Below are 24,435 nucleotides of genomic sequence, written 5' to 3' on the forward strand. Positions count from 1 at the left end.
GTATGACTGAAATTATCTCTGCATACTATCAGTGCTGCGCATTGCTTTGTAAAGATAGGCTATTCAACACACTTTAAAAACACACTGAAAAGATACGGCCATAGTAGCCTACTAAAAACATTTTGTTCATAATAATGGTGATTAATAAATGGTGGTCTTAAATTTTCATACTGACATCCTTAAATTTGACTTGGTAGGTCACGGCAGACCATCAACTTCAAAAGTATATCTTGGTTAAAAAAAGGTTGGGCACCCCTGTTATAGAGAGAACCACAAGTGCTTGAAAGACAGGGATCAAAAGCCTAGTCAAGTTGTTGTAGTTAACTTGGGTTTGGGAGCAACATAAAAAACCTTCAGAGAAGGGACAGTTGGGATGAGTTTACAAACACTCCCTAGGCTTTGTTTTACAGTTGTAATGAGTTTGGTGACAGACATGACACAGCAGAGGAGACATCTGGCTGCATAGAAATTAATGTGTAATGAATGTGAATATAGACATAAATGTGTAATATGTTGTTCAGCCCTTTTAATGGGAGGAATTTGGAAAAAAAAACTGGCCCTGTGACCAGCACCCCTCATGAAGAATGTGTACGCCTACAGATATGTGTGGGGGAAAAAGGCATAGCCTACCCTCTAAGACCTTTTTGTCTATGCGTTAACAATTTCACAGTGCTCTTAAATTCTTATCTTGCTCCTATTTTGTTTTATTATTGTTTTCCCAGACCCCTGCATGAGGAACGAATGAAACTGTGTTGTAAACAGAAATTATTCACTGTACTGCATTTTTTTGACAATGACAATGTACTACTATTATACAAGTCATGGGTAAAATCTTATGTAGCCTTAATTCTCAAAATATAAATGGTTGAAATATAGGCCCAGGCCTACAGTTTCTCCATGCGCCAATGTCATACTGTAGTCATTGTTTTGCCGTTTTGCATTTACGCTGCAAGAATACAACTCCCCCCCCCCAAAAAAAAAAAGGCCAGCGTGAGAACTACACCCCCCCGGACCAAATAAACCCCGGCTGCCCCCATAGTTTCCAAAATTTCTGTGGGAAACACTGGTACTTGATGATTTAGGTTCTGCTGTGTTCCTAGACTAGAGTCTTAAAACAATGACCTCACTCACTCCCTGCATGTGTCTGTTCAGTTGCTCATGATTTGGCTTCTGCTTTATTCCAAGTGCCAGATGACAATGAACTCATCCCCTATATGTATATCAGCCTGGCTATCACCACACTACATCACAAGTGAGCTGTAGTCTACAGAAGTAACCACGTCCTCATTTTTGACGAAGGGAAGTCAATCGAAACTATTCAGAATGAGCGTACAAAGCAGCATGGGTATTCTTCTCCAGCTGTGTGTGTGTTTGTCTGTGATATGGCGCCAGCTTTATGATATGGCGTCGGCTGCCATCCTGATTATTCTCTACTGGTGAACATTCTATTTTTCACTCGTAGGACAGAATTTAGAAGCCATTCTACGAACTGATACTAAATGAGACCCCTGGACTCCGACAATAACCCCCCATCTTCCTTTTTGCTTTTCTCATGGTCTCAGGAAGGGGAAGGGGAAGCCGAATGGTAAGAAGGCGGTGGTGGAGGAGAAGAAGCACTACCTGGAGCCCGAGTACACCAAGGTGCGCGTCGTCGACTTTGACCTCAAGGAGCTAGTCATGTTGCCATCGGAGATAGACCTCAACGAATGGCTGGCCTGCAACAGTAAGACACATTTCATTACTTTTGAACCAGTGTTTTTTTTTTCAGACCGAGTACCACTTCGCCACCCCCCAAAATCTTCTGAAATCAACTGAATTGATAGTTTGCTAATTTGACACTGCTAATTTCAATGCAGATCAGTTCAGAAGCCTGTCTTATTGTGGTGTGCTCAGCTTTGTTTAGCTTTGTAATTATGTTACAAATGTAGCCTACTGCTAGCTTGTCTTGTTAAAGTAGAAATCCCCTCGCAGACCACCTGAGCTTTGTCGTGGACCACCAGTGGTCCCCAGACCCCATTTTGAGAATCACTGATTTAGGCCTAGCAGGTAACTCTCCTTTACAGTGACTATGATATGTAATTGGCACCCACATAGCCTGTTCCCACCCATAGTGTCATTGCATTATTACAGATTGTACATAGGCAGTGAAATGCATCTAACTGGAAACATGTCACTGGCTGGGCTGTCATTTCATTACATTGCATTGAATTGGGATGGTCAAAGATAGTTTTTCAGCTCTCCACATGGACAAGACATACAGAGCATTTGAGACTGAAGACCTGTCAGGCCATCTGTACATTGAATAGGTACACAATATAGTTAGACAAGGAGGGGTGGTGTGGATAGACATGGAGCAGATTAGTAGACAGAGCTTAGTAGTGAGAGGGGAAAAAACACAATGGGTGGAAATGTGGAGCACACAAGTATAGATGGAGTATGGTTAATCTATTTTCCGAAAGAGAAATTGTCTCACTAGAGTAATTTAGGTTTTAAAAATGCCACAACTGATCCATTTAAATAGTGTTTAGCTTTGGTTTGGTAGCTCTGAGGTGTAAGGTAACTTCTTGGTTTGAGAAACTTCTCACTTGTTCTCTTGACTCCTTAATTAAAAAGAGAGTCAGGTAACCGATAAGTCGTGTGGGCCAAGAGGTGAGTTGAGCTGATTAAAAGAACAAAGGAGTCGACTGTGGGTGGATGCGTCGGCGTTTGTTATGATGTGTGAAACGTCGTTAATGTTTTATGGTTTTAGTCATACCCTCTTATCAATTGGCCAGTTGTCCTTTGTCTGCAGGAGAGCCATAAACGGGGAAGAGTCATTGTTTTTTTTTTATTTCTATCGTTTCACACATATTACCGTGGGATAATGAAGGACGCAGGTCATTCACACCATCACACCCCTGTGTCTTCTCCACTACCACGCCTCTACACCTCTCTACCCTCCACCTCAACCCCCCCCCATTAAACTTCTCTCTCCCTACTCTCCTCTTCGTTCCACTGTTCTGCCTAATGACCATTCACCCAGTTGGCTCCTCTGGCCCGCCCATTAAACTGCATGGTTTTCCCCTCCGAATGCTCCACCCGTCGTCGTGCGGTGCCAATCCCTGCCAGTCATTTGGGATATTCATTAGCCAACGTGGGGGAAAACAAGCAATTTCGTGGGCGGCCCCAGACTTGCCGACTGGATCTATGCCTAATGTCTAATTGTGTGCATCTGTGTGCCATATGTTAATTTGTCATGCAATGTTTATCATTAATATTATTTGTTTATTATTTGGGGATCAATATTACTCAATACTCTCTTCCTCTCTGCCCCTGCCCCTGCCCCTACTGTGTCCCTGTAGCGACCACCTTCTTCAACCTCATCAACCTGCAGTACAGCACCATCTCAGAGTTTTGCACGGGGGAGACGTGTCCGAACATGACGGCTGCTTGTAGCCAGTGAGTATCTCTCAATCTAAGGGGCAAAACATAAGGCGGAACGGAACGGTCGCGGGACGAACGCGGCCTTTCTGCTTAGTTTCGGCCGGCGTGTTTTTCTCTGCCTTTCACACTGACGGCGTCGGCGTGCGCGGTCAGTGCTAAAGCTAGCGTGCTACTTTGCCATTCATTTGAATGAGACACCGCCGGTCGCCGGCGTGAAAAATACGCTCGAGTTCTATTTTCCAAATGCAGCGCGGCACGGAGCCGGCTCCCGCGCCGCTGACGCTCGACTACCGCCGGTTGGTGTGTAAGGACAGATAGGTTTCAATGTATTTTCACCGACGCCGGTAAAAAACGCTGCCGTTCCGCGACGCTTTACCGCCTTGGTGTGTAAGACCCCTAATACACGCACACGCACACGCACACGCACACGCACACACTCACACTCACGCACACACACACAGGTACTCTCAGTACTCAGTACTCTCACAAAGATGTACGTGCACACATGCACACTGCTCGCTTTCACAGTTACATGCATAGGCACTGGCATAGACACTGAGGTGTACGTTGTATCCCCTTTGCCCATGGTCCTGGTTTCCTCTCCCATTCTGAACGTGCTGCGCCACGATAGGCAGGTCTCCTTATGACATGTTATGTTGGAGTGTTGTCATTCATACGTGGACAATGCTCCCTTATGCCTTACTCATGGGAAGCAAGGAGCCTGAGGCATTATAGGCAACTGGGTCAGGTTCCCCTCACACACATTCACACCATCACACACAAAGTATTGCACTGACACACATTCTGTACACAGCGAGTGTTTTTTTTTGTTTTTTTTTCACTTTTGGCGCCTGTGCTCCAGCATACACTGTAATTTACAGTACTTGCACTTGGTGATTATCTGCTCCGAGATCATAGTGAAGAGGAGATATGATAACGTTTGCCGTTGATTGATGTCAGGCGGCTTGGCAAAAATTCAGCCTATGCAGAGAGAGATGAACCTCGTGTTTTGAATATGTCTGTTAAGGTAGGTGGAGGAAAAATGTGGTCACGAGACATGGGGTTGCTTTAAAAAAACGACTTTCTCGACTAGTTCACCTTGTTTGAGGGAAGCATGGGAGTGTATTCAGCGTTGATTTTGTTTTTGTTATTTTTCACAGCGGCAAGCTGTGGAACTCGCATACCGATAGCCGATGCAATCATTTCTTTATTGCTTTACATATAAATGAGTGCTAAAACTGCTACCCACAAGTGCAAAACGTTTTAGGTCACCAGACCTGCCTAATTTGTTATTTTTCAAAAACAAAACTGAAGGCTTTGAAATCTTGTTTGTTCGACCTTGAAAAACCTGATCGTCAGCCAGGCGCTCTTCACTCCTGACGAACACTGAGTGTCACTCATCATGATGGTGACTCACTCCAAGGCAAACAATGGGTCAAAAACCCTTTAAAAAAACACTGAAGAACGTGTATTTCAGTGTCACCTGAGTGGTCACGACACTTTCTGTGATTTTCCGTTCCATTTTTGGAGTCTTCTGCTTCAGTGTGGTAATTTTAGAATGAAGTTTTAAAACTAAACTTGTGAACTTGCAAGGAAGTCATTGGACTTTGGAAGTTGCTAAAAACAAACAAACATGACACACGTATACATACACAGCAAGACTAATAAGTTGCGGTGATATGTTAGAGATTCAAAATGTCTCGAGTTGAACATGAGCAGAAAACTACCTTTGTACCACAAGGAGAAACAGAAACTACTATGACACAGGGCTGAGATTAACATAATGTTACAGAGGAGAAGGATTAACCAACAATGGCCCTGATTTTCTTTTTTTGCCTCTTGAGGTAACTTATTCTCTTTAGATTTCAATTCGAAGTGTAATTGGTTTTCAGGTCAGCTCTTGTGTTGTGTAACAGTTGGCGTTAGCCAGTGGTCTGTGGGGGGACTCTTGCTGTGAGGCCTGTTATGTGGCCTAAATTCCTACATTCCATGGGATTTGTAGTGTCCGTACCGTGGGCCACTCGCTCCGGTCAGCGTGTCCCCTCTGACCGAGGTCCCAGAATCTGCACCCCCCTTGACCTTCAACTCGGCAGTGAAAGCAAGCCGGGCTACCCTGCCTTAGCTTTGAGGAAATGTTCACCTAAAGAGGTTAATCCCCACAGCAATGTGTATGGCTGGAATGCCACGAGATGCTTGGTGTTGACTGAAGTGTTTTGACGTGTGGCTTAATGGCACCCCAGCCAGCTCAACTTCTTAAAGAAGTTAAGAGTTTGGAGGTAAAATGTGGTAGAACGTGAAAACGGTATGCAAGACTCTAATCTGCATTGTTCAAGCTGTTGTTTCCATCGTGTAATTTGAGACGTCTGCCTCTTGTACTTTCAGAATATTTTCGTGGGAAGATGAGAAACGGAAGAAGATAAAATGCACAGCACCCCAGTATGTGGACTTTGTCATGAGTCAGATTCAAAAACTAGTCACGGATGAAGAAATATTTCCAACAAAATACGGTGAGTTGCTGTGCCTCTTGTGCTGCTGTAAGCTGTGTAGCATCCTCCTCTCCTGTCTCTGTCCCAGATGGGAATCAATAGGAAAGATGCTCAAATGACACACCACCACCCTCTAGTGGACAGAACTCTGACATACACAAAACATCAGTAGGACCAGCGATGCCCTTGATCTCGAAAACATTGGATTTTAGCTGTGAAAAGAACGTGAAACAGTGTGTTGATGTATGCTCAAATACAAATCGAGAATACAGACAAATAAAATGACATGGAGATAATATAAAATGGCCAGGCTGATTGAAATGAATAGAAAACAATGTAATGACAACGGATGGCACTGCGTGTGTTGTACTGCCACTTACAAATTATGTAGCGATACTCAATACATGTCGCATTATTCCAACTTGTCATTGAATTTAAGGAAATATCGCAATGGGGATGGAAAGAAGATTTCAGAATTTGATGATTGTTTTTTTTTTATTATTATTATTCTGATGTGACCATGTGGAAAGGGTTTGGTTTAATGGGTCCACTCTCCAGATATATACCCTCTGATTCCTACGTCAGAATAGAAACTCAAGAAGTCTCTCAGCTGAAGTGACAACGTCTTTAAAGCTTTTTAAAGAACAACTGAAGTCATTTGTCTTAAGTAGAGTGACCTGGATGAATGAGAATTTTCATATACATTGTACTCTTGTTTTTTTAGTTGGGTTTTTGTTTTTACATAACTAGTATCACTTATCTTGCCGGCATGTGTACTCTTCTCCCTCCCTCTGTCTGCTATAGGTAAAGAGTTTCCCAACTCGTTTGAGTCGCTAGTGAAGAAGATCTGCAAGTTCCTGTTCCATGTCCTGGCTCACATCTACTGGGCGCACTTTAAGGAGACGGTAGCTCTGGACCTGCTGGGCCACCTCAACACCCTCTACGCACATTTCATCGTCTTCGTCCGGGAGTTTAACCTGGTCGACCCCAAGGACACCTGCATCATGGACGACCTGTCGGAAGTCCTGTGCACCCCCCCGCCTCCCTCCGCACACAACCACGTCACCGAGAGATGAGTGCTCTCCGAGGGTGCTGCGATAACCTCCATACCCTCACCAGGAACAGGACTAGAGCCTCCAAACGCCCCCCCACCCCGATCCTCTCGCCTCCCTCCCTCCCTACCACACCCCCACCCCAAGAGCTCCTTCCTCTATAATCCACCCCATTCCCCTCACTTTCCTACCTACCAATACCCACCCCACCAAACCCAAGGCCTGGATGCCTTTTATTGAGGGGCTCAGAGACCTCCCACACATGCATACACGTACACACACACATACTCGCTGGCTCGCACGTGCTCACTTCTGATCATTCTACCATGGGGAGCGGTCAGAGGAATAGTGTGTGTGGAGTGTGGAAGGTGGGGTGAGGACGACTGCGCTAGTTTCAGCTAGTACACTGCAGGGTTGCGACTCTCCCCCCACCCCACCCCACCCCACATGTCGCCTACATTACAAATAATCTAGGAGAAGTGTGTGGTTTTTTTCGTTGTTTTAATTCTGTTGACTTTATTTTGTTGAATCTCTATTTTTTTGTGGTTTTTATTTTAATCTTGGAAGCTGTGTGTTTTTATTTGGGAGAGCGATCACAAGACTTCGCAAGACTTCCCTCTCCGACTGTCTTAACATATAACGGTAGTGGCGCTGTTTCACTGTTTTCTTTTTTGTTTCTTTCTTTTTTTTTTTGCTGAAGACAGCGTTGCACATCCTGAAGCCTTGTAATGGCCACTACTCTAGCTCCCCCTTGTGGTGGGAGGACGTATATAGCGGGAGCAGGTGCTTCTCCCAATCTCCATCCAGCGTGGCTGTAAGCCCAGAAGCATGGTGCGCTGGAGTCCTACTTAAATGTGTGGTGTTGTTCTACTTTTTAAACAAAACTGTCTGATGCCTGGGATGATCAAAGTGTTCTTTTACTCAGGACCTCAAAGAGAAACATGTCACTGCTGCCAGAGAGAGAAAGCGGATTCTCTCTTCTTCTTGCTATCTCTTTTTGTTCTCTCTGTCCCTATCTCTCTCTCTCTCTTTCTCTCTCTCTCTCCCTGTTGCATTCTGTAATGCTCTCAATACTTTAATCTGCATTCTCTCTATGTATAGTACTGAACTCAAATGCCTACCTATCTTTATTGTTAAAAAAAAAAGTCATCACATAACTCAGTATTGGGTGCACACATCCCTAGGCCAAGATCCAAGGCTGAGCGTGACCGCAGCATCAAAGTCATAGAGAATATACCTACCCATATATATATATATTATATTATATTTTATATTTAATATTTAAGGAGAAATGGCATGGGCCTGACCTCTTCTACCACCCCAAGTGATGGTGGTGGCCTGACCTCCCTGATCCTCCCAGTGATGCACAGCGCAGGGTGAGCAGTTTCTGCTGCTAATAGGTGTGAAGTTGGAGACCTGGGAAGGGAAGGGACAGGTGCACGTATGCTGCGGTTGGGGTGGGGGGTGGGGGCGGCGGCTTGATGGGACAAGGACACGGCTGATCACTGCTCTCCCGCTGAGGTAGACGTGTGATGGTGAGGGAGAGAAAGTCACTGGGTGACCGAACCGACCGACTGGCGCGTTTCAATGCGTCGCACTGATGACCCGACTACACGCCTCCGGTTTTAAATGGCCCTTTGGTCTTCTTGTGTGTTTTTTTTTCTTTCTGTTCATCTCCCTGTTTTAACGCTTTTATTAAAAAGCATCACAAGGCGTGATAAAAGGATGACGCCAAATGAGCATGCAAACATGCACATGCCATTGCGTCATTGGTCGTCAGAACTTTTTTTTGCCTCTGTCTAAAGGAGGTTTGGACATTTTATATTTTTTATTTATTTTTTTGGTCTTATTTGCAGGGTTCTTTCAGTTCTGGCTTTTCCTTTTATCTATTTTAATTATTCTCTTAAGTTAAAAGCAATTTAATATTTTATGCTCTGCAAATTATAATCTAATAAAAGACAAAAATGCATTTTTTAATGTCTCTGAATGTTATTTTGTCCCTCAAAATTGGCCAAGGCCTTTAACCCTTCATTCCAATATGTGTTGGTGGTTACTTGTCTCCCAAAGGACATGAATACATAAATCGTTCAGTGGTGACTCCCTGAAGCTTAATTTTAGTTTATGTAGTTCTTAAATATTCATGAAAATAATATTTCTGAATGGCCAGCATACGTTTTGGAAATAACTAAAATCACACAGTGCACCTTTAATAATGGTGCACACTTTTACAATTGACCCCATGTCCCTTCTAGTGTCACTCTTATTTTAGGTACAGTGGCTATAAAAAGTCTGCACATCCTTCATTAAATGCCAGGTTTTTGTTGCGTAAAAAATGACATACTTTCTCAACTTTTCCCACTTAAATCTAAAGTATTATCCCGTGCAATGCAATTGAAAAACTAAAGCATTGAAAGGAAAGAGTTGCATAAATATGCACACTCTTAAAGGGACACTGTGAAATTTTTCGTTGTTTATTTCCTGAATTCATGCTGCCCATTCACTAATGTTACCTTTTTCATGAATACTTACAACCACCATCAAATTCTAAGTATTCGTTATGACTGGAAAAATTGCACTTTTCATACACGAAAAGGGGGATCTTCTCCATGGTCCGCCATTTTGAATTTCCAAAAATAGCCATTTTTATCTGCAAAAATGACTCTACTTGGATCATACTAGGAAATGTTTGTTTATTACTAAGTAAACTTTTATGTAAAGATCAAATTTGGCAATAGGCAGCCCAGTTTCAATGAGCAGCATAGTTGCAGTACCTTTTTTGACCATTTCCTGCACAGTGTACCTTTAAACTGATACTCTGTTGCAGCACCTTTGGATTCTATAACAGCACTCTGTCTTTTTTGGGTAAGAGTCTAGATAGACTATCAACATGGGACACGATGACGTGACAATATTTGTCCACTCATCTTTGCGAAAGCTCTCCAAATTTGACAGATTGCGAATGCATCTAGTCTGCTCAGTCTTCCTCAGATCGCCCAATAGATGTGGGATACAGGTCTGAACTCTTTGGCCTTTCCAAATCCTCAGTCTTATTCCATTGAAGCCATTCTTTTGTTCATTTTGGCATGTGTCTAAGGTGATTGGCGTTCTGAAAGACTAAGTTCCTCCGCATCTTCACCTTTCTAACAGGGAACTGGAGGTTTTGTGCCACTACCTCGGCCCCTGTGGAACTGTTCATAATTCCCTCCTCCCTGACTAAAGCCCCAGTTCCAACCGAAGAACAGTCGCATAGCATGATGCTGCCACCACCATGCTTCACTTAAAGGGGTATGCCACTATTTTGGGGCTTAATACAGTTGAAATCGTTGGCCAGGGTTTATAAAGGTGGGAAAGTGTCTTATTTTTCATGTAAGTCGCTGTCTTGCTTTAAGACAAGTTAAAAGAGGGAGCATGTCGCTAAGCTAGTGAAAGTCAATGGATCCGTGTAGCATGCTACAATGCTACACGGATCCATTGACTTTCACTAGCTTAGCGACATATTCTTACAGCAAGACAACGCTTAACATGAAAAATAAGACACTTTACCACCTTTATAAACCCCAGCCAACGATTTTAACTGTATTAAGCCCCAAAATAGTGGCATACCCCTTTAACGCAGGGTGTTATCTTGCCGATGTAGTGTTGTTTTTGTGACAAACATACATTTTGAAATGATGTCCAGAATGTTCAACCGTCATCAGATCATAACACATCTTCCCACATGCATTTGGAAGATTACAGAAGTCTTTCTGCAAAATTTACTCCACCAATGTTGACCTTTTTCGACATAATTCCAATGGGTAGGCCTATATGTTTGACGCAAAACATCACCCAAATAACACCATACCTAAAGTGAAGTATGGTGGTGGCAGCATTGTGCTTTTGCGTTGTTTTTTCTTCATCTGTAACTGGGGCCTTTGGGGAGGAGGGAATTATGAACATTGGGTAGTGGCACAAAACCTTCAGCCCCCTTGTAGAAAGGAGAAGATGCAGAGGAACTTAATCTTTCAGAATGGCAATTACCCTAAGACTGAGGTTTTGGAACGGCCCAGACAGAATTCAGACCTGTATCCCATCAAACATCAGTTGGGTGATCTGAGGAGGACTGTACAGAGGAGATGCACTCGCAATCTGTCTGATTTGGAGTGCTTTGGCAAAGATTTTTTTTTTTTACATTACAAAAACCTGACTTTTGAAGAGGGGTGTGTAGACTTTTGAGGGCCATTATACTCTACTTTGTAGAATGACAGAATGACTGTATAGTAGTTTTTCTCAACAGGGGAGCCTTTGGGGGGCTTGAGAAGGAGACAGCGGAGAGTTTAGTTTAAAAAGGGGGTCTGTTCTTTTTTTATACTAAAGAAGGAGGGAGTGGGCGGGTGGGGGGCATAGGCAGACTATGATGAAGTCAAGCTAATGGGGTGTTTGAAAAAAAAAAGAGTTGAGAACCACTAATGTATAAGTTGACTTAAGTAACAGACAGTAGAGATATGTTCAGCATAAGATGCAATTTAATGTCCATTCATATGTAATAGATGCACTCTTCTCAACGTCATTCATAATCAATAAGGCAATGTAGTGCTGTGCCTGTCTGCAAGGCTCAGGCATTTAATATTGTGTAATCCCATACCCACCCATGGCATTGCATATGTGTTTCGAAGTCCATTACAGCACCCTGAGATAATATCCTACTGTGCATGCAGTTGGTTCAACATTGGGGAACATTATGAAGAATGATAAGACACTCACCTCTAGTGGGATCAGGGTATATGTGAAGCAGGCCCTTGCAACCTTTATTATGAAGTGGATGGGCAGCTAATTTGCTGACAATGTTACATTGTCCTAATATGTTATAATGGTAAAATAAAGAGTAGCCTATGTGTGTGGCCTACATTATGTAGTTACACTGATGGTGTTACTGTGTGTACAGCTTAAGTAAACAATGTAACCAGTTGAATACACCGAGAAGCCATCAAATAGGCCTAAATTATGACCAATAGATATTATTGCATAATACAACATTGTCTTTCAAGTAGGCCTATAGGGCTACCAATACCTCCCTCTAACTGACTAAGTTTGTAGTTTGGCCCGTAGCATGTGTCTTTTCTTCCTCTTGACTGACACTGGGCTGTTTGACGCGTCTCCTCCTGACAGAACCCTTGGCCTGCGCGAGCTCCTGACGTCTAAACATCTCCAAACCTCCCCTTTCCTCGAGCTGTTTCGCGCTGCATGTTGGAGTAGGCGCCTTTGCCGTGTTGCCAAACTTGGAATAGTCCACCGCGTAAATCCCGTCCTCCTCGCTCACCGTTGACACGAATCGCCTACCCCACAAAATCTCCTCAGACAGGTAAGACGTCCGGGCCTGTGTGGTGATGCCGGTGGTTTCCACAACGCCCTCAAGCACCACTATCACCTCGATGTCCTCGTTTTGTAAGTCCGCAGCTGACATTTCGTACAAGGGACTGTTTTTGTCAATGACATGACATATGATAAGTGGAGACACCAGGAAGATGCCATTCGTTCCAATGGGGTTATCCATCTGGATGTCTATTTGGTCCAGGGGGACGACCTCTCCCTCGCTGGTAGTGGTCTTTCTCACCACCTGCATTCTGACAGCTGCGCTGATGATCATACTCTTGCGGAGGTCCCCAATGCGGACCATGAAACACAGTTTGCCATTACGAAAACCCACAACGGCATGTTTGCTGAAGATGAGCGTCTCCGCGCGTCTTTTGGCTTGAGCTGTTTTCATAAAGATGCAACCAAGCATGATGGCGTTGATAACCAGTCCTACGATATTCTGAACTAACAGTATGACGATGGCTGACACACATTCCTCGGTGATCATACGTCCACCGAAACCGATGGTTACCTGCACCTCAATAGAGAAGAGGAACGCTGAGGAAAAGGATCGGATATCTGTCACGCACGGGACAAAGTCTTCACTTTGCTTGTCAAGGTCCCCGTGCGCGAAGGCTATGAGCCACCAGATCATTCCAAACAAAAACCAACTGCACAGAAATGACATAGTAAATATAACTAGTGTGTGGAGCCATTTTAAATCGACCAGTGTAGTAAAGACATCCTGCAGAAAACGCCCCTGTTCGCGAATATTCGTGTGGGCTACGTTGCAAGTCCCGTTTTTATCCACAAAGCGAGCCTTCCTCTGTACCGCCTTGAATTTTGGCTGTAGTACATCCTCAGCCAAGCGAGTGAGCAAATAATCATCTGGAAGTCCCTTTCTTGACAGCATCGCTCTTCCATACTATGCTATCAGCAACTGATCCGTCTTGGTCCAGTCAACAGCGCACAAAGAACTACGACGCACAGTTGGTGTCCCTCCATACGGCCGCCTCTCTCCGGGGCAAGTGTATTATCTGTTCCCAAAAACTATGCGCACCTCTCATACCCCTGGCCGGCCGATGCGATGCCTTTCGTTGTAAACTCCCATGGGCACAGTCCACTTTCGGCACCCCAGCTGTCGACGCCAGTCATTTTGCAATTGGATATTTTGTCCCTGGGCCTGCCAGTTTCATTCGCTGCACAAGGCATTCGTATGTCCATTCCCTGAAGGGCACCCGCAGCTTTGCACACAATTACCCAAATAGTAGATTTGGAGATGACCCATCGCACTATCCAAATGGTGTGCGCTTTCGTGTTCAGGCGGGAAGTTAATATTTCCTCTAGTATTTTTTTGTTTTACACATGAGCATCTCAACATACTATTATAATAGATGTGGTTGTTTGGGATTGCAAAGTATATGCCATGTATAAAATTTGATTAAAATATGTTTGAAAAGTTAAAAGTAATATGAAAAGTTGCATAAACGATTGTTTTTGAGTTTTCATTTAATGATTTTTGTGCTGCCCATAAATCAAAATTGGTCCACCAAATATGTATGCATACAGTTGACATAGCTCCTGCAGGATGGTGGCAGTAGGTTATTATGGTGGCACTTGGGCTTCATTACAGTTTTTTCTCGATCGTCTCCACACAATTTCTGGTACTTCACACACAATTCTGGAAATATCTCACCCATTTCCCAACTCCCCTAACCAACGTCACTTAACTATTAGCACAATTCCTTCTTTACACTCACATTTCAGTTTCAACACTCTTCTCAAAAAACTACACACAATTCTCTGGATTAGACACACTTCTCATGAAGAAAATCCCTGGTTTTCACATGGAACACACAGTCATTCAAAATACTCAAATCAACTGCCACACTATGTTCACTTCCTCATCACATGGGCAAACTCTCTTCATACCTGTTTACAATATGAAATCATCCACCCATAAGGACACACATTGCATGTGATATTGATGAAAACATGAGAAGATGCTGTGAGAACACACATTTGTTTAGTTTCTGATCTCCAAAATATGTAATACAAGAGATCACTTTCATGTGGTTACACAATATTTTACAGTAAATTAGTGCATTTTTTCAATGTCAGAAAAAATATGTAAAATATATATTTTTGACACACATATCTGTGTACTCTGAGTCTGGAAACAATATTTCAGTATTTTACAACAGAAAGATACCCTCTTCAGTAAGTGGAACACTGAACAAAATAAGGTCTACTCTGCGCCAAGCTGAGTATAGTGTTTTACCATATGCACATTAGTGTTACTGTTCAATGGGTCATATGAGTGTGAGTGATGCTAAAATTATGCTTGTGTTAGTATTTTGAGAACAAAATTGCCTTTTTAGAAGAGAGTACATAATTTTGAGACAAGACGTTCATTTTTCAGTTTTGCCCGTTGTGTGTGAGTTTTTGGATTTGTGAGTAGAGTTTTGAGAATTCGAGACATGATTCCAGAAAGTATGTATAAGCAATCGAGAAAAAACTGTAATACCCAATAATGTTTCCACAAGCAGGATACCACCAGTTATTCATTACAATCGAACAGTTTTAATGCAGTTCTTTTTTTCTTCTTTTTTTGCAGAAAAGTTAGTAGTTGCCATGTCAGCATTATTGCCATGTCACAGTCATTCTATGCCCTTTCACATGGTGTATTTAGTAGTACTGTTGCCAGACACTTATTCTTTTTAAAAAATACATGATTTATAAAATGAAAATTATTTCTTTTTTTATTAACAAAGAATTATCATCTTATTTACAAATATATGATGCAGGATTAAAAAAAACAAATAAACAAAAAAGCAAAACAGTAGTCCATGATGCAATTGCACTTTTGAAGGTCCTTGATTATTCAGTCTTTTGTCATACTTTCTTGTGTGTCATTTGTCGGCCTTGACAAATGAGGCAAAGATGCTGTCCTCCTGCTCTAGAAGAACGTCAGGCTTGTCATACTCCAGAATGATCCCTCGCTTCATGACGATGACCACGTCTGCGTTGAGGATGGTGTGAACGCGGTGCTGCATGGGAAACATGGAAGAGAACAGAACAGTGAAGAAGATGACACTCATACTGCCCCAATAGGAGGTGGATCAACAACAACAACAACGACGACGACACATGTGAGTGAGTTAGAAAAATGGTGATGTTCATGTAAAACTGCATTCAACAGATTTCATATACAGTATATACTGTATACTGTATATAAACAACAGTCGCTCATGGAAAAATGGGACCAAAAATTGTGAACCATACCTGTACCTTTCATCTCTAAAGAATACCAGAGTATCATAGATTGACAAACCCAGAAAAACGGCTCTGGACAAACCTATTGTTACTTCCCCATAAACAATGAAACCAGTGGAATTCTAATGCTGCAACCACACTGGGACCACTCTGTTGTGGAATCCAGTCATACATTGTACAACTCTGCAATGTGCAATAAATGGCAATGTAGAAAAGACCAAACACAGGGAGGGAAAATGGGGAGAAGACACACAGAGGAAAGCTGATACCAAAAGCTGTTCTAGAGACATGAAATAGTTGCAACTGAATGAGTAGTTGGCGTACATACATAACTTTTGACTTCATTTTTCAGGACATAGCACATAAATGACCATACACACATGCAAATGTGCCAGATTATAGCACAATGGCTAATTAACATCTGATGTCCAAAATAGGCAGCCTCCATATTTACAAGTAGAGAAATTGACCCATTCCACAGTAACAAAATAAACTTGTGCAAAAGTTGGAGTGAACATAACCTATTGGAACACCCCATAGATCGTAGAGGAATTCTCAAAAAGTGGTCCCCACATGTTGACTTCTCTGTGGCTTTTCCCTTCTGATTTACGAAGACGCTCTGCCTAGTAGGCCTGGAGTCATTGTTTGGGAAGGGAATCTAGCAATAGAACAACATCTGACTATAAAGATAGAGTTGGTGTCTGCAACCACAGTATCAAAACCACTTTGCCGTTTTATTCTTGACTACATGTACTGTAGATGATGTTGAGCAAACAAGTGTGAACTGATAAGCTAGCGTGTGTTTGATAAACGCTTGTCCTTGTTTAATACCCACCGCTATGGTTACCACCGTCCTATCAGAGAACGCTGTCATCACCACTTTCTGTAGAATGCTCTCCTGCAACCAAGGGATAACAAACTGTATTAGACCAACCGAGATTCACATGTTGTGTGAGGCATCATTTTAAAAAGGAATATTAAAATGTGTGGGCTCAGACAAAAAATGAAAACAGTATACATGTATTATTATATACATGTATGTTGCTTTTGATTAGTAAAGAATTTCAAGAAAAATGTTTCTACTAAAAATTGTTCTACTGAGAATGATATTAGAAAATGAAAAGATATTTGCTGTTCCTAAGCTGCTGCAGAGGCGCGTATTCCAGAAGCCGTTTATGCACCAAGCTCTGGCTGCAATTCAGTTCTTCTGTGAGGCTGGTGCATGGCGGCCAGTCCTCATGCTCCACTGGTCCAGAACGATGAGCTGAGGTCTTTTTCTTTGTGACACGCCGCCGCCTTTTACTGTGGCTGCGGTTCAGAGTGGACTTTGCTTTGAGCTGCACTTGGCCCGAGCAATGGGTGAATACAGTGCGATCCAGCCTGGGGGGCTTTAAGACTGGCCTCAGACCTGATTTATTTTCTTGAAGAGCTTTTTTGAATGACCATTTCTATAAATGCTATGAGGCACTGGTGACTTACAATAGCCATGTCTACTGAAGCATAACTGCTTAGCATAAAAATGTCTATGGCTGTATAGCAAGCTTAGTTAGCAACACTGTTGCTGTTGGCCGATGTTCAAATGGTGCAACATCCACAGCACAGTGTGCAATACTCACAGTGAAATGCACAAGCAGCCCTAATGTTCTAGTCTGTACCGCTGATTCCTTAGTAGTTAAAAAAATATTGTACTAGTTGTATACATGTTTTAATCATTTTCAGTACGTATGCCTCTTTTGTATACATGACACTTTCCAACTTTCATTTTGCAGCCTTATGAGCTGTGTGCTGCGCTAGCAAAATATACAGTGGCAACAAAACTATCGAAGTCTTATCACAGTCATGTCTGATAGATGTCTACAGTGTCTTACTGTAGCAAGATTTTTTTTTCCTTGTCACTTTCAAGCTTTAAGATTCAAGATTCAAGAAAAGAGCCTATGTTTCATTACTGCAGCCATGTAGGCAGTGTTGTCTTGCCATAATCACGTCTTTGTGGCGTGGTCTTATTGTAGCCATGTCTACTCTAGGCAATGCTGTCTTACCTTAGCCATGTCTAACTGGTGTTACCTTGCCATATTTATAAGTTCTTGTTTTACTATAGGCATGTATAATCTACTCTTGTCTTACTATAGCCACGTATAATATATTATGTTGTTTTACTATAGGCCTATATAAACTAGTGTATATTGTTTTACCGTAGCCGTATATACTGTATATTATGTTGTCTTACTATAGGCCTGTAGAAACTAGTGTATATTGTTTTTCCGTAGCCATATATACTGTATATTATGTTGTCTTACTATAGGCCTATATAAACTAGTGTATAACATAGTATATTCTTATTATATATAATATATTATATTCTTATTATATATAGGTATTATTGTCTTACCGTAGCCATGTCTATGGAGGCGGTGGCCTCATCCATGATGAGGATGCTGCTCTTCCTCACGAACGCTCTCGCCAGACAGAAGAGCTGCCGCTGGCCCTGGCTGAAGTTCTCGCCACCCTCCGTCACCATCGCATCTGAGTCACACAATCACACTATTAAACATCATGATAGAGGAGATATATGCAGCCATATATAACTATGTATATGGTCTGCCTTGTGTGGATACATTATACCTAGTTTATCCCTGCAGTTGGTTTCTCCTTTTGATCTTTTTTTTTTTTTTAGAAGTCCCAAATGTCAAAACATATCACACACCCCATTAGCCCCTCACTTCAGGAAATGAAGGAAGCATTTATTCCACTTGAGCAGGCAGAGCGGTTATGTAAGGCGTGATGAATCCTCTGTAGAGATAACATGACAAATATCCATCCTCCCAAGCACACTTCGGTGACCCACTCCCATCTTTGGGGCAATTTCAAATGTTCAGCTCACTGACAATCTTATCAGAGAGAGTAGAGAGAGAGAGGTTCCATTGGCCCATTGTTCCCGGGGTTCTATTATTGCAAGGGGGAGGGGGGGGATCCCCCTTTAGGCAGACCTAGGCAGACCTAAAGACTGTTCTATTCAATGCTAGGAGTATTATGACACGCCCCTTTAGGCAGACCGGAACCTGGTCATGTTAGGTGCCCATAGCAACCTATTGCATTGGCATATCTCTATATACTTAAAGAATCTCTGATCTTATGTGAGCTAATTCATGGTATACGGTCCTTAAGCAGAAATTTCAAGTTGCCTAAGAAGTTTAATTACTACCCCAAGCCAGGTAACTCAGAGTAAGTATTGCAGTTTATTTTTCTGGCAAACTGTAGTCAGTGCTCCTCTGTGATTAGATTTTCCACTTGTTGAGAATTGAGATACTCATTTACCTGCTTTCTGTAGTACCCCACATGTGTCTCGGAAGGTCATTGACGTTTTATACTAGCAGATGTCAAGATTCGGAACACAAAGCTGATAACACTATTCTATAAGTACAATGATTTTTGCTCTAACTTGATTATCTAAAAAAGCATATTCATTACTTGTACATGAAATGATACAAGAGTGGCAATAGCTGTGGTTGTACCACTTGACGTATTCTACTGAAAAACAATCAATGACCCGTTAGTAGATTTGAAGAGTTTTGTTGCAAAATGATGTAAGCGCCATTTTTTTTTTACTTTTGAATTTTATTATTGGAAATGATGAGACATCTGTGTGAATTCTTGCCATTCAAATATTTAGCTAACATACAGTACTTTTTAAAACCTACATAAAATGCATTTTGCAATGCAATGCAATGCAATACAATGCCCAATACGAAAATGTCAATTTCCCCAAAATGTTCCAAAATGAATATACGTCATTTTGCAATGAAGCTCTTTGCATTTGTTAATGGTATTTACCCAGGCCTCCAGGTAAGGTCTTCACCACAGGCTTGAGCTGAGCGATCTCCAGAGCCTCCCACAGCGTGCTGTCTGACGCTGTATTCTCTGGGTCCAGGTTGAATCTACACGGGAGGAGACAGGCGTGAGGTAGATCAGACAAGATGTATGGAACATCATGCGGTGCTGCTCAAAATCAGCATTAGTAGATAAGTTGAATTTGCAGCTTCAACAACTGCAACGTAAGATTCATTTAAAAAGTTAGTGACTCTGTGGTGACCATTAACTTCCCTTTTATTACACTGAGTATCAGAACAGATAAATGACTAAAGGGAATAGTCTCCAGATCTGGAATATCAAATCCTATCACTTCCTATACGTGTTACCAGCAGAGAGGAGAGAAGAACAGGAAGAATCTTTACCTTTTCCGCGAATATCACAGAAAACAAGTTTTGGAATTCTTCTGTCCGTCATAAATATTTGGTATAAAAACTATGCAGCGACCAGGGTCTGTCCCCCTGGTCTCCAAAGATGTCACACATTGTCTCTACATGCTTGCACAACATGCTGGTATTTTGATTAAAAATAAAATAAAATAAAATAAAACCCTCAGGTAAAACAGACCACACAGATGTATCTCCGGGTCAAAATGGGTTAATATGGACTGCATATTTATAAATTTAAAATGTTCTTATTTAGTCTGAAGAAGTATTAACAAATAAAAAACCTTAACTTAACATACGGTGCGTACACACTACCTTTTGGTAAAGCAGCAGCTTATTTCATATTCCTGACAGGAACAGGGCAGGATTGATCAAATTGATGTGAGAAGACCTACTCTGAAATACCAACTGTCATTTGGTCAAGGTCACAACAAAATCCAACATTTTAAAGGCTTTCTAGTTTTTTCTGTTTGATTCTCATTACCAGGCACTTCAATCACCTCCAAATCAGTGAAGAGATTCCGGCAGACTTGATCTGCCAGATCAAAGACCATTGCTATTCTCCTCAGACATTATCAGGTGCATTTTCTACCCTCTTATTTTTCAATTTGAGGAGACCGCGCAGAATCAAGGTAACTGGCCATCTGCCATGCAACGCTGCCTCTCTCTCGCTCTCTCTCTCTCTCTCTCTCTCTCTCTCTCTCTCTCTCTCTCTCTCTATTTTTCTCTCTCTCTCACCGTATGGTCCCACTGAAGAGGATTGGATCCTGCAGTATGATGGAGAAGCGCGATCGGAGAGTGTGCAGGGGCAGCTGTGCTATGTCTATCCCATCTATGATGATGCGGCCTGGGGGAGACACAGAGACAGGATTTCTGATGGCTGCCTTGCTAAACAGGTGTGCTGACAAATGAGTTCATATAAACAACAAAAGGTGGATTGGCATGAACATACAGTGGTGCTCATATGTTTACATACCCCAGCAGAATATATTTCTCACAAAGTATGAAGGATTACACAAAACCTTTTTTTTCACTCATTGCTAGTGACTGGCTTAAGATATTTATTAGCAATATTCTGTGTTTACTCTTTAAAAAGCATTATCACAACCCAAACTACCCAAATGACCCTGTTCAAAAGTTTACATACCCTAGTTTCTGATGCTGAATATGGCCCTGTTTAACATCAGGGACCGCTCTAAATTGTTTGTGGTAGCTGTGGATAAGGCTCTTAATGTTCTCAGATGACAAAACAGCACATTCTTCCTGGCAGAATGGTTGTTTCCTATAAAATTATTGTGTGTCTTGCTGGAACCTCACATTTGAGGTTTCCCCTGAATGGCTCAATGATGTTGAGATCAGGAGAGTAAGCCGGTCACTCAAAAACATCATTTTATTCTTTCTGAAGCTAATGACGGGTTGATTTGGCTTTCTGTTTTGAAATATTGTCATGTTGGCATGTCCAAACAATGGACCATGTGCAGTTTCAAGGCTGATGAGTGTCAAGTTTCCTCCAGTATTTTCCACAGGGCAATGTATTCATCATTCTGCGAGTATGGACCAAAAGTAATAGTGCATTTGTAACTCAGATGTCCCCATGACATCAGTGGTCCATGACCATGTTTCACAGAAGGGCATGGTGTAACTTTCATCATAGGCTCCGTTGACTGTTCTCCAAATGGTACTGTTAATAGTGGCTGAAAAAAGTTCCATATTGATCTCATTTTTCCAAATGACTTTGTCACAGGCATTCTGATGCTTCTCACTATGCTATTTGGTGTATCATATGCAAAATAACATGTTTGCATTTTTGTAGTAATGGCTTTCTCCAACAAGTGCCTCTTTGCTGTACAGTTTAAAACATTTTTTCATGTTGTCCTATATTTCACCTAAAGTTATTTTTTGGTTGTCCTATGCCTCCTGAACAATTTCCCTTGCAATGATCATTGCAATGCAATGATTCCCTTGCCCAATGGCTTGATTCCAACCAAACCCCCTCATATTGCATTTCTGAATTGAAATTCCAACAGTGCCAACATGACAATATTTCGACACAGAAAGCCAAATCAACCCGTCATTAGCTTCAGATAGAATAAAATGAAGGTTTTTGAGCGACCATCTCACTCTCCTGATCTCAACATCATTGAGCCACTCAGGGGAAACCTCAAATGTGAGGTTCCAGCAAGACACCCAAAGATATTATAGGAAATAACCATTCTGCCAGGAAGAATGTGCTGTTTTGTCATCTGAGAACATTAAGAGCCTTATCCACAACTACCACAAACAATTTAGAGCAATCCCTGATGTTAAACAGGGCCATATTCAGCACCAGAAACGATGGTATGTAAACTTTTGAACAGGGTCATTTGGGTAGTTTGGGTTGTGATCATGCTTTTGAAAAAGTAAACACAAAAAATTGCTAATAAATATCTTAAGCCAGTCACTAGCAACGAGTCAAAAAAAAGGTTTTGTGTAATCCTTCATATTTGGTGAGAAATCGCAGAGAAAGCGTATATTCTGCTGGGGTATGTAAACATATGAGCACCACTGTATCACATGAGGTGAGAAGTGAACTGTTTTGATAGCTTCTCATTATTCAAGTTATGATGTGAACCAGTATGTGTGTATTCATGTGTATGATTTTTCTTTTTTCTTTTTCGACTTTATTTGATAGGACAGTGTGAGAGATTTAGAGGAAGCGAATTGGGAGAGAGACGGGGAGGGGTCGGCAAAGGACCCGAGCCGGGAATTGAACCCGCGTCAGCCGCATCGCAGGCAAGTGCCCTACTGGTTGGCCACGGCAGGGCCTCATGTGTATTTCTGTAGGCTAATATGTTTATACAGGTCAATGACAGCAGGTGCTGTATGTATGTGTATGAGTGCATGTATGGGCGCATTATCATTCATTTTCAAAATGTGTCAAATCTTTGTTTCAAATCACAAATAGAGATTGAAGTTTTTATTTTACCCTCAAATGTGTCCACCATGCGGAAGAAGGCCAGTGAGAATGAGGATTTGCCACTCCCTGTTCTGCCACAGATGCCCACCTGCACAGCACAACACAGCACAGCACAGTGTGGTTAATACCTCAGCACATGGGTGTGTCCTCTCACATAACATCCAGCTCATTCACACCAGAGACACTGTAACTCAAGATGGCTGCTTCAAGTGATACGGGGGTACCCTACACATGTCCTTGAAGAGACAGAATATGAGTAGCTAAGAAATACTGATAAGGACAGAAAGAGAGAAAAAATCAGAGAGAGAAAAAAAGAGAGAGAGAGGACAAAGAATATTGTCTTATTGTCCTCCAGAGTGTATGAGTCATAGCACAGTGTTCTGAGTAGGCTATTGTCTTCCACCTTCTGTCCAGGACTGATGCTGGCGTTGACATTCTTGAGGACGGGCTTGAGGGTGCTGTCATAGCGCACGCTCAGGTTCTGGATCTGGATATCACCCTGCTGAGGCCATCCATCTGGCACCTGAGACGCCGCTGCTCAGAGAGAGAGAGAGAGAGAGAGAGAGAGAGAGAGAGAGAGAGAGAGAGAGAGAGGGGTAGAGTCAGAGAGAAAGGAGAGAGAGAGAGAGAGAGAGAGAGAGAGGGGAGAGAGAATGAGCGAAAGAGAGAGAACACAGAAAGGAAGTGGGAACATATAGCCAGAGAAAGTAAAGTGTAAGCATAAAATGATAAGATAAGATAATAATTAAATGTTTGCTTTCACAGAAATTTGTCCTGCATTACACTTGTCCTGCAGTCGACATATAGAGACATTAAAAACACACAGTTAAAAAACGCCAGAAAATCACAATATTGCCTAGCTCCCTAGAGTCTGGTCATACATTGGTTCAACACTGAAACTGAAACACCTGTCATTCTAGTGTGGGAGGTTTCAAGACTAAATTTCACCAGCTTGGTGGCCAATATCCCTTAATTGCTCGTTGCACCAGTAAGAGCAGAGTGTGAAGGTTCAAATAAGTAAGAGCACACTTTTGCTCAAAATATTTAAATGCACACAACATTATGGGTGACATATCAGAGTTCAAAAGAGGAGAAATTGTTGGTGAATGTCTTGCTGGTGCATCTGTAACCAAGCCATTGAGATGTATCTAGAGCCACAGTATCCAGGATAATGTCAGCATGCCACCAGGAAGGACGTATCACATCCAACAGGATTAACTGGACCTAAAAGGAAGGTATCTACTGTAGCCAAACCTGTCTATAACCATTTGTTTTCCGGTTTTATTGTCCAACGCCTGTGGGCACATAAGCATCTACCGTAAGTCCATACCAAAAACAAAGGACATGATGGAGAATGATTTTGACAGAAGAGGAATATAGGGGGGATAAGATGGAGATGAAGTAGAAGAAAAAGCAGAGGAATGAAAAAGTGAGAGACTGGACCAAAGAAAAGGATGAGAGAGAGAACCAAAACCAAGGTGACAGACGAAGCAGATTCTTCAGGGGGGAACAAACGCAGGGCAAAACCTCAATTCTCAGAAATAAACAACAGTGTCACTCACACATCCTTCAGGGAATGATACAGTATGTCTTGAGCAGAGCATGAACAAAGAGAGACTGAGAGACGGAACCAAAGAAAAGGGAACAGAAATAAA

The 24,435-nt window shown here is 42.1% G+C and overlaps 3 protein-coding genes across 6 annotated transcripts in view; 1 reads left to right on the plus strand and 2 right to left on the minus strand.

The window, feature by feature from the left end:
• Nucleotides 1–8,934, plus strand: part of LOC134447730 (MOB kinase activator 2-like) — a 67,514-nt gene extending 58,580 nt beyond the window's left edge. For all 4 annotated transcript variants that reach the window (XM_063197348.1, XM_063197345.1, XM_063197347.1 and 1 more), the window contains exons 2-5: nucleotides 1,563–1,723; nucleotides 3,342–3,438; nucleotides 5,806–5,930; nucleotides 6,714–8,934. In XM_063197348.1, coding sequence (XP_063053418.1) covers nucleotides 1,563–1,723; nucleotides 3,342–3,438; nucleotides 5,806–5,930; nucleotides 6,714–6,985 — 655 coding nt within the window. In that variant the 3' untranslated portion in view covers nucleotides 6,986–8,934. The remainder of the gene's footprint in view (nucleotides 1–1,562; nucleotides 1,724–3,341; nucleotides 3,439–5,805; nucleotides 5,931–6,713) is intronic.
• A 2,512-nt stretch (nucleotides 8,935–11,446) lies between these two features.
• Nucleotides 11,447–13,612, minus strand: kcnj11 (potassium inwardly rectifying channel subfamily J member 11). The gene has a single exon (XM_063197344.1). The coding sequence runs from the start codon at nucleotides 13,206–13,208 to the stop codon at nucleotides 12,018–12,020; it is 1,191 nt and encodes a 396-aa protein (XP_063053414.1). The 5' UTR covers nucleotides 13,209–13,612; the 3' UTR covers nucleotides 11,447–12,017.
• A 94-nt stretch (nucleotides 13,613–13,706) lies between these two features.
• abcc8 (ATP-binding cassette, sub-family C (CFTR/MRP), member 8) overlaps nucleotides 13,707–24,435 on the minus strand; it is a 118,651-nt gene continuing 107,922 nt past the window's right edge. The window contains exons 34-40 of the mRNA XM_063197349.1: nucleotides 23,184–23,314; nucleotides 22,790–22,868; nucleotides 20,563–20,671; nucleotides 19,403–19,506; nucleotides 17,961–18,094; nucleotides 16,407–16,469; nucleotides 13,707–15,345 (exon numbers count right to left, since the gene is read on the minus strand). Of these exons, the coding sequence (XP_063053419.1) occupies nucleotides 15,208–15,345; nucleotides 16,407–16,469; nucleotides 17,961–18,094; nucleotides 19,403–19,506; nucleotides 20,563–20,671; nucleotides 22,790–22,868; nucleotides 23,184–23,314 (758 nt within the window). The 3' untranslated portion in view covers nucleotides 13,707–15,207. The remainder of the gene's footprint in view (nucleotides 15,346–16,406; nucleotides 16,470–17,960; nucleotides 18,095–19,402; nucleotides 19,507–20,562; nucleotides 20,672–22,789; nucleotides 22,869–23,183; nucleotides 23,315–24,435) is intronic.

This window comes from Engraulis encrasicolus, chromosome 4 (genome assembly GCF_034702125.1).
Source record: "Engraulis encrasicolus isolate BLACKSEA-1 chromosome 4, IST_EnEncr_1.0, whole genome shotgun sequence".
Taxonomy (NCBI): domain Eukaryota; kingdom Metazoa; phylum Chordata; class Actinopteri; order Clupeiformes; family Engraulidae; genus Engraulis; species Engraulis encrasicolus.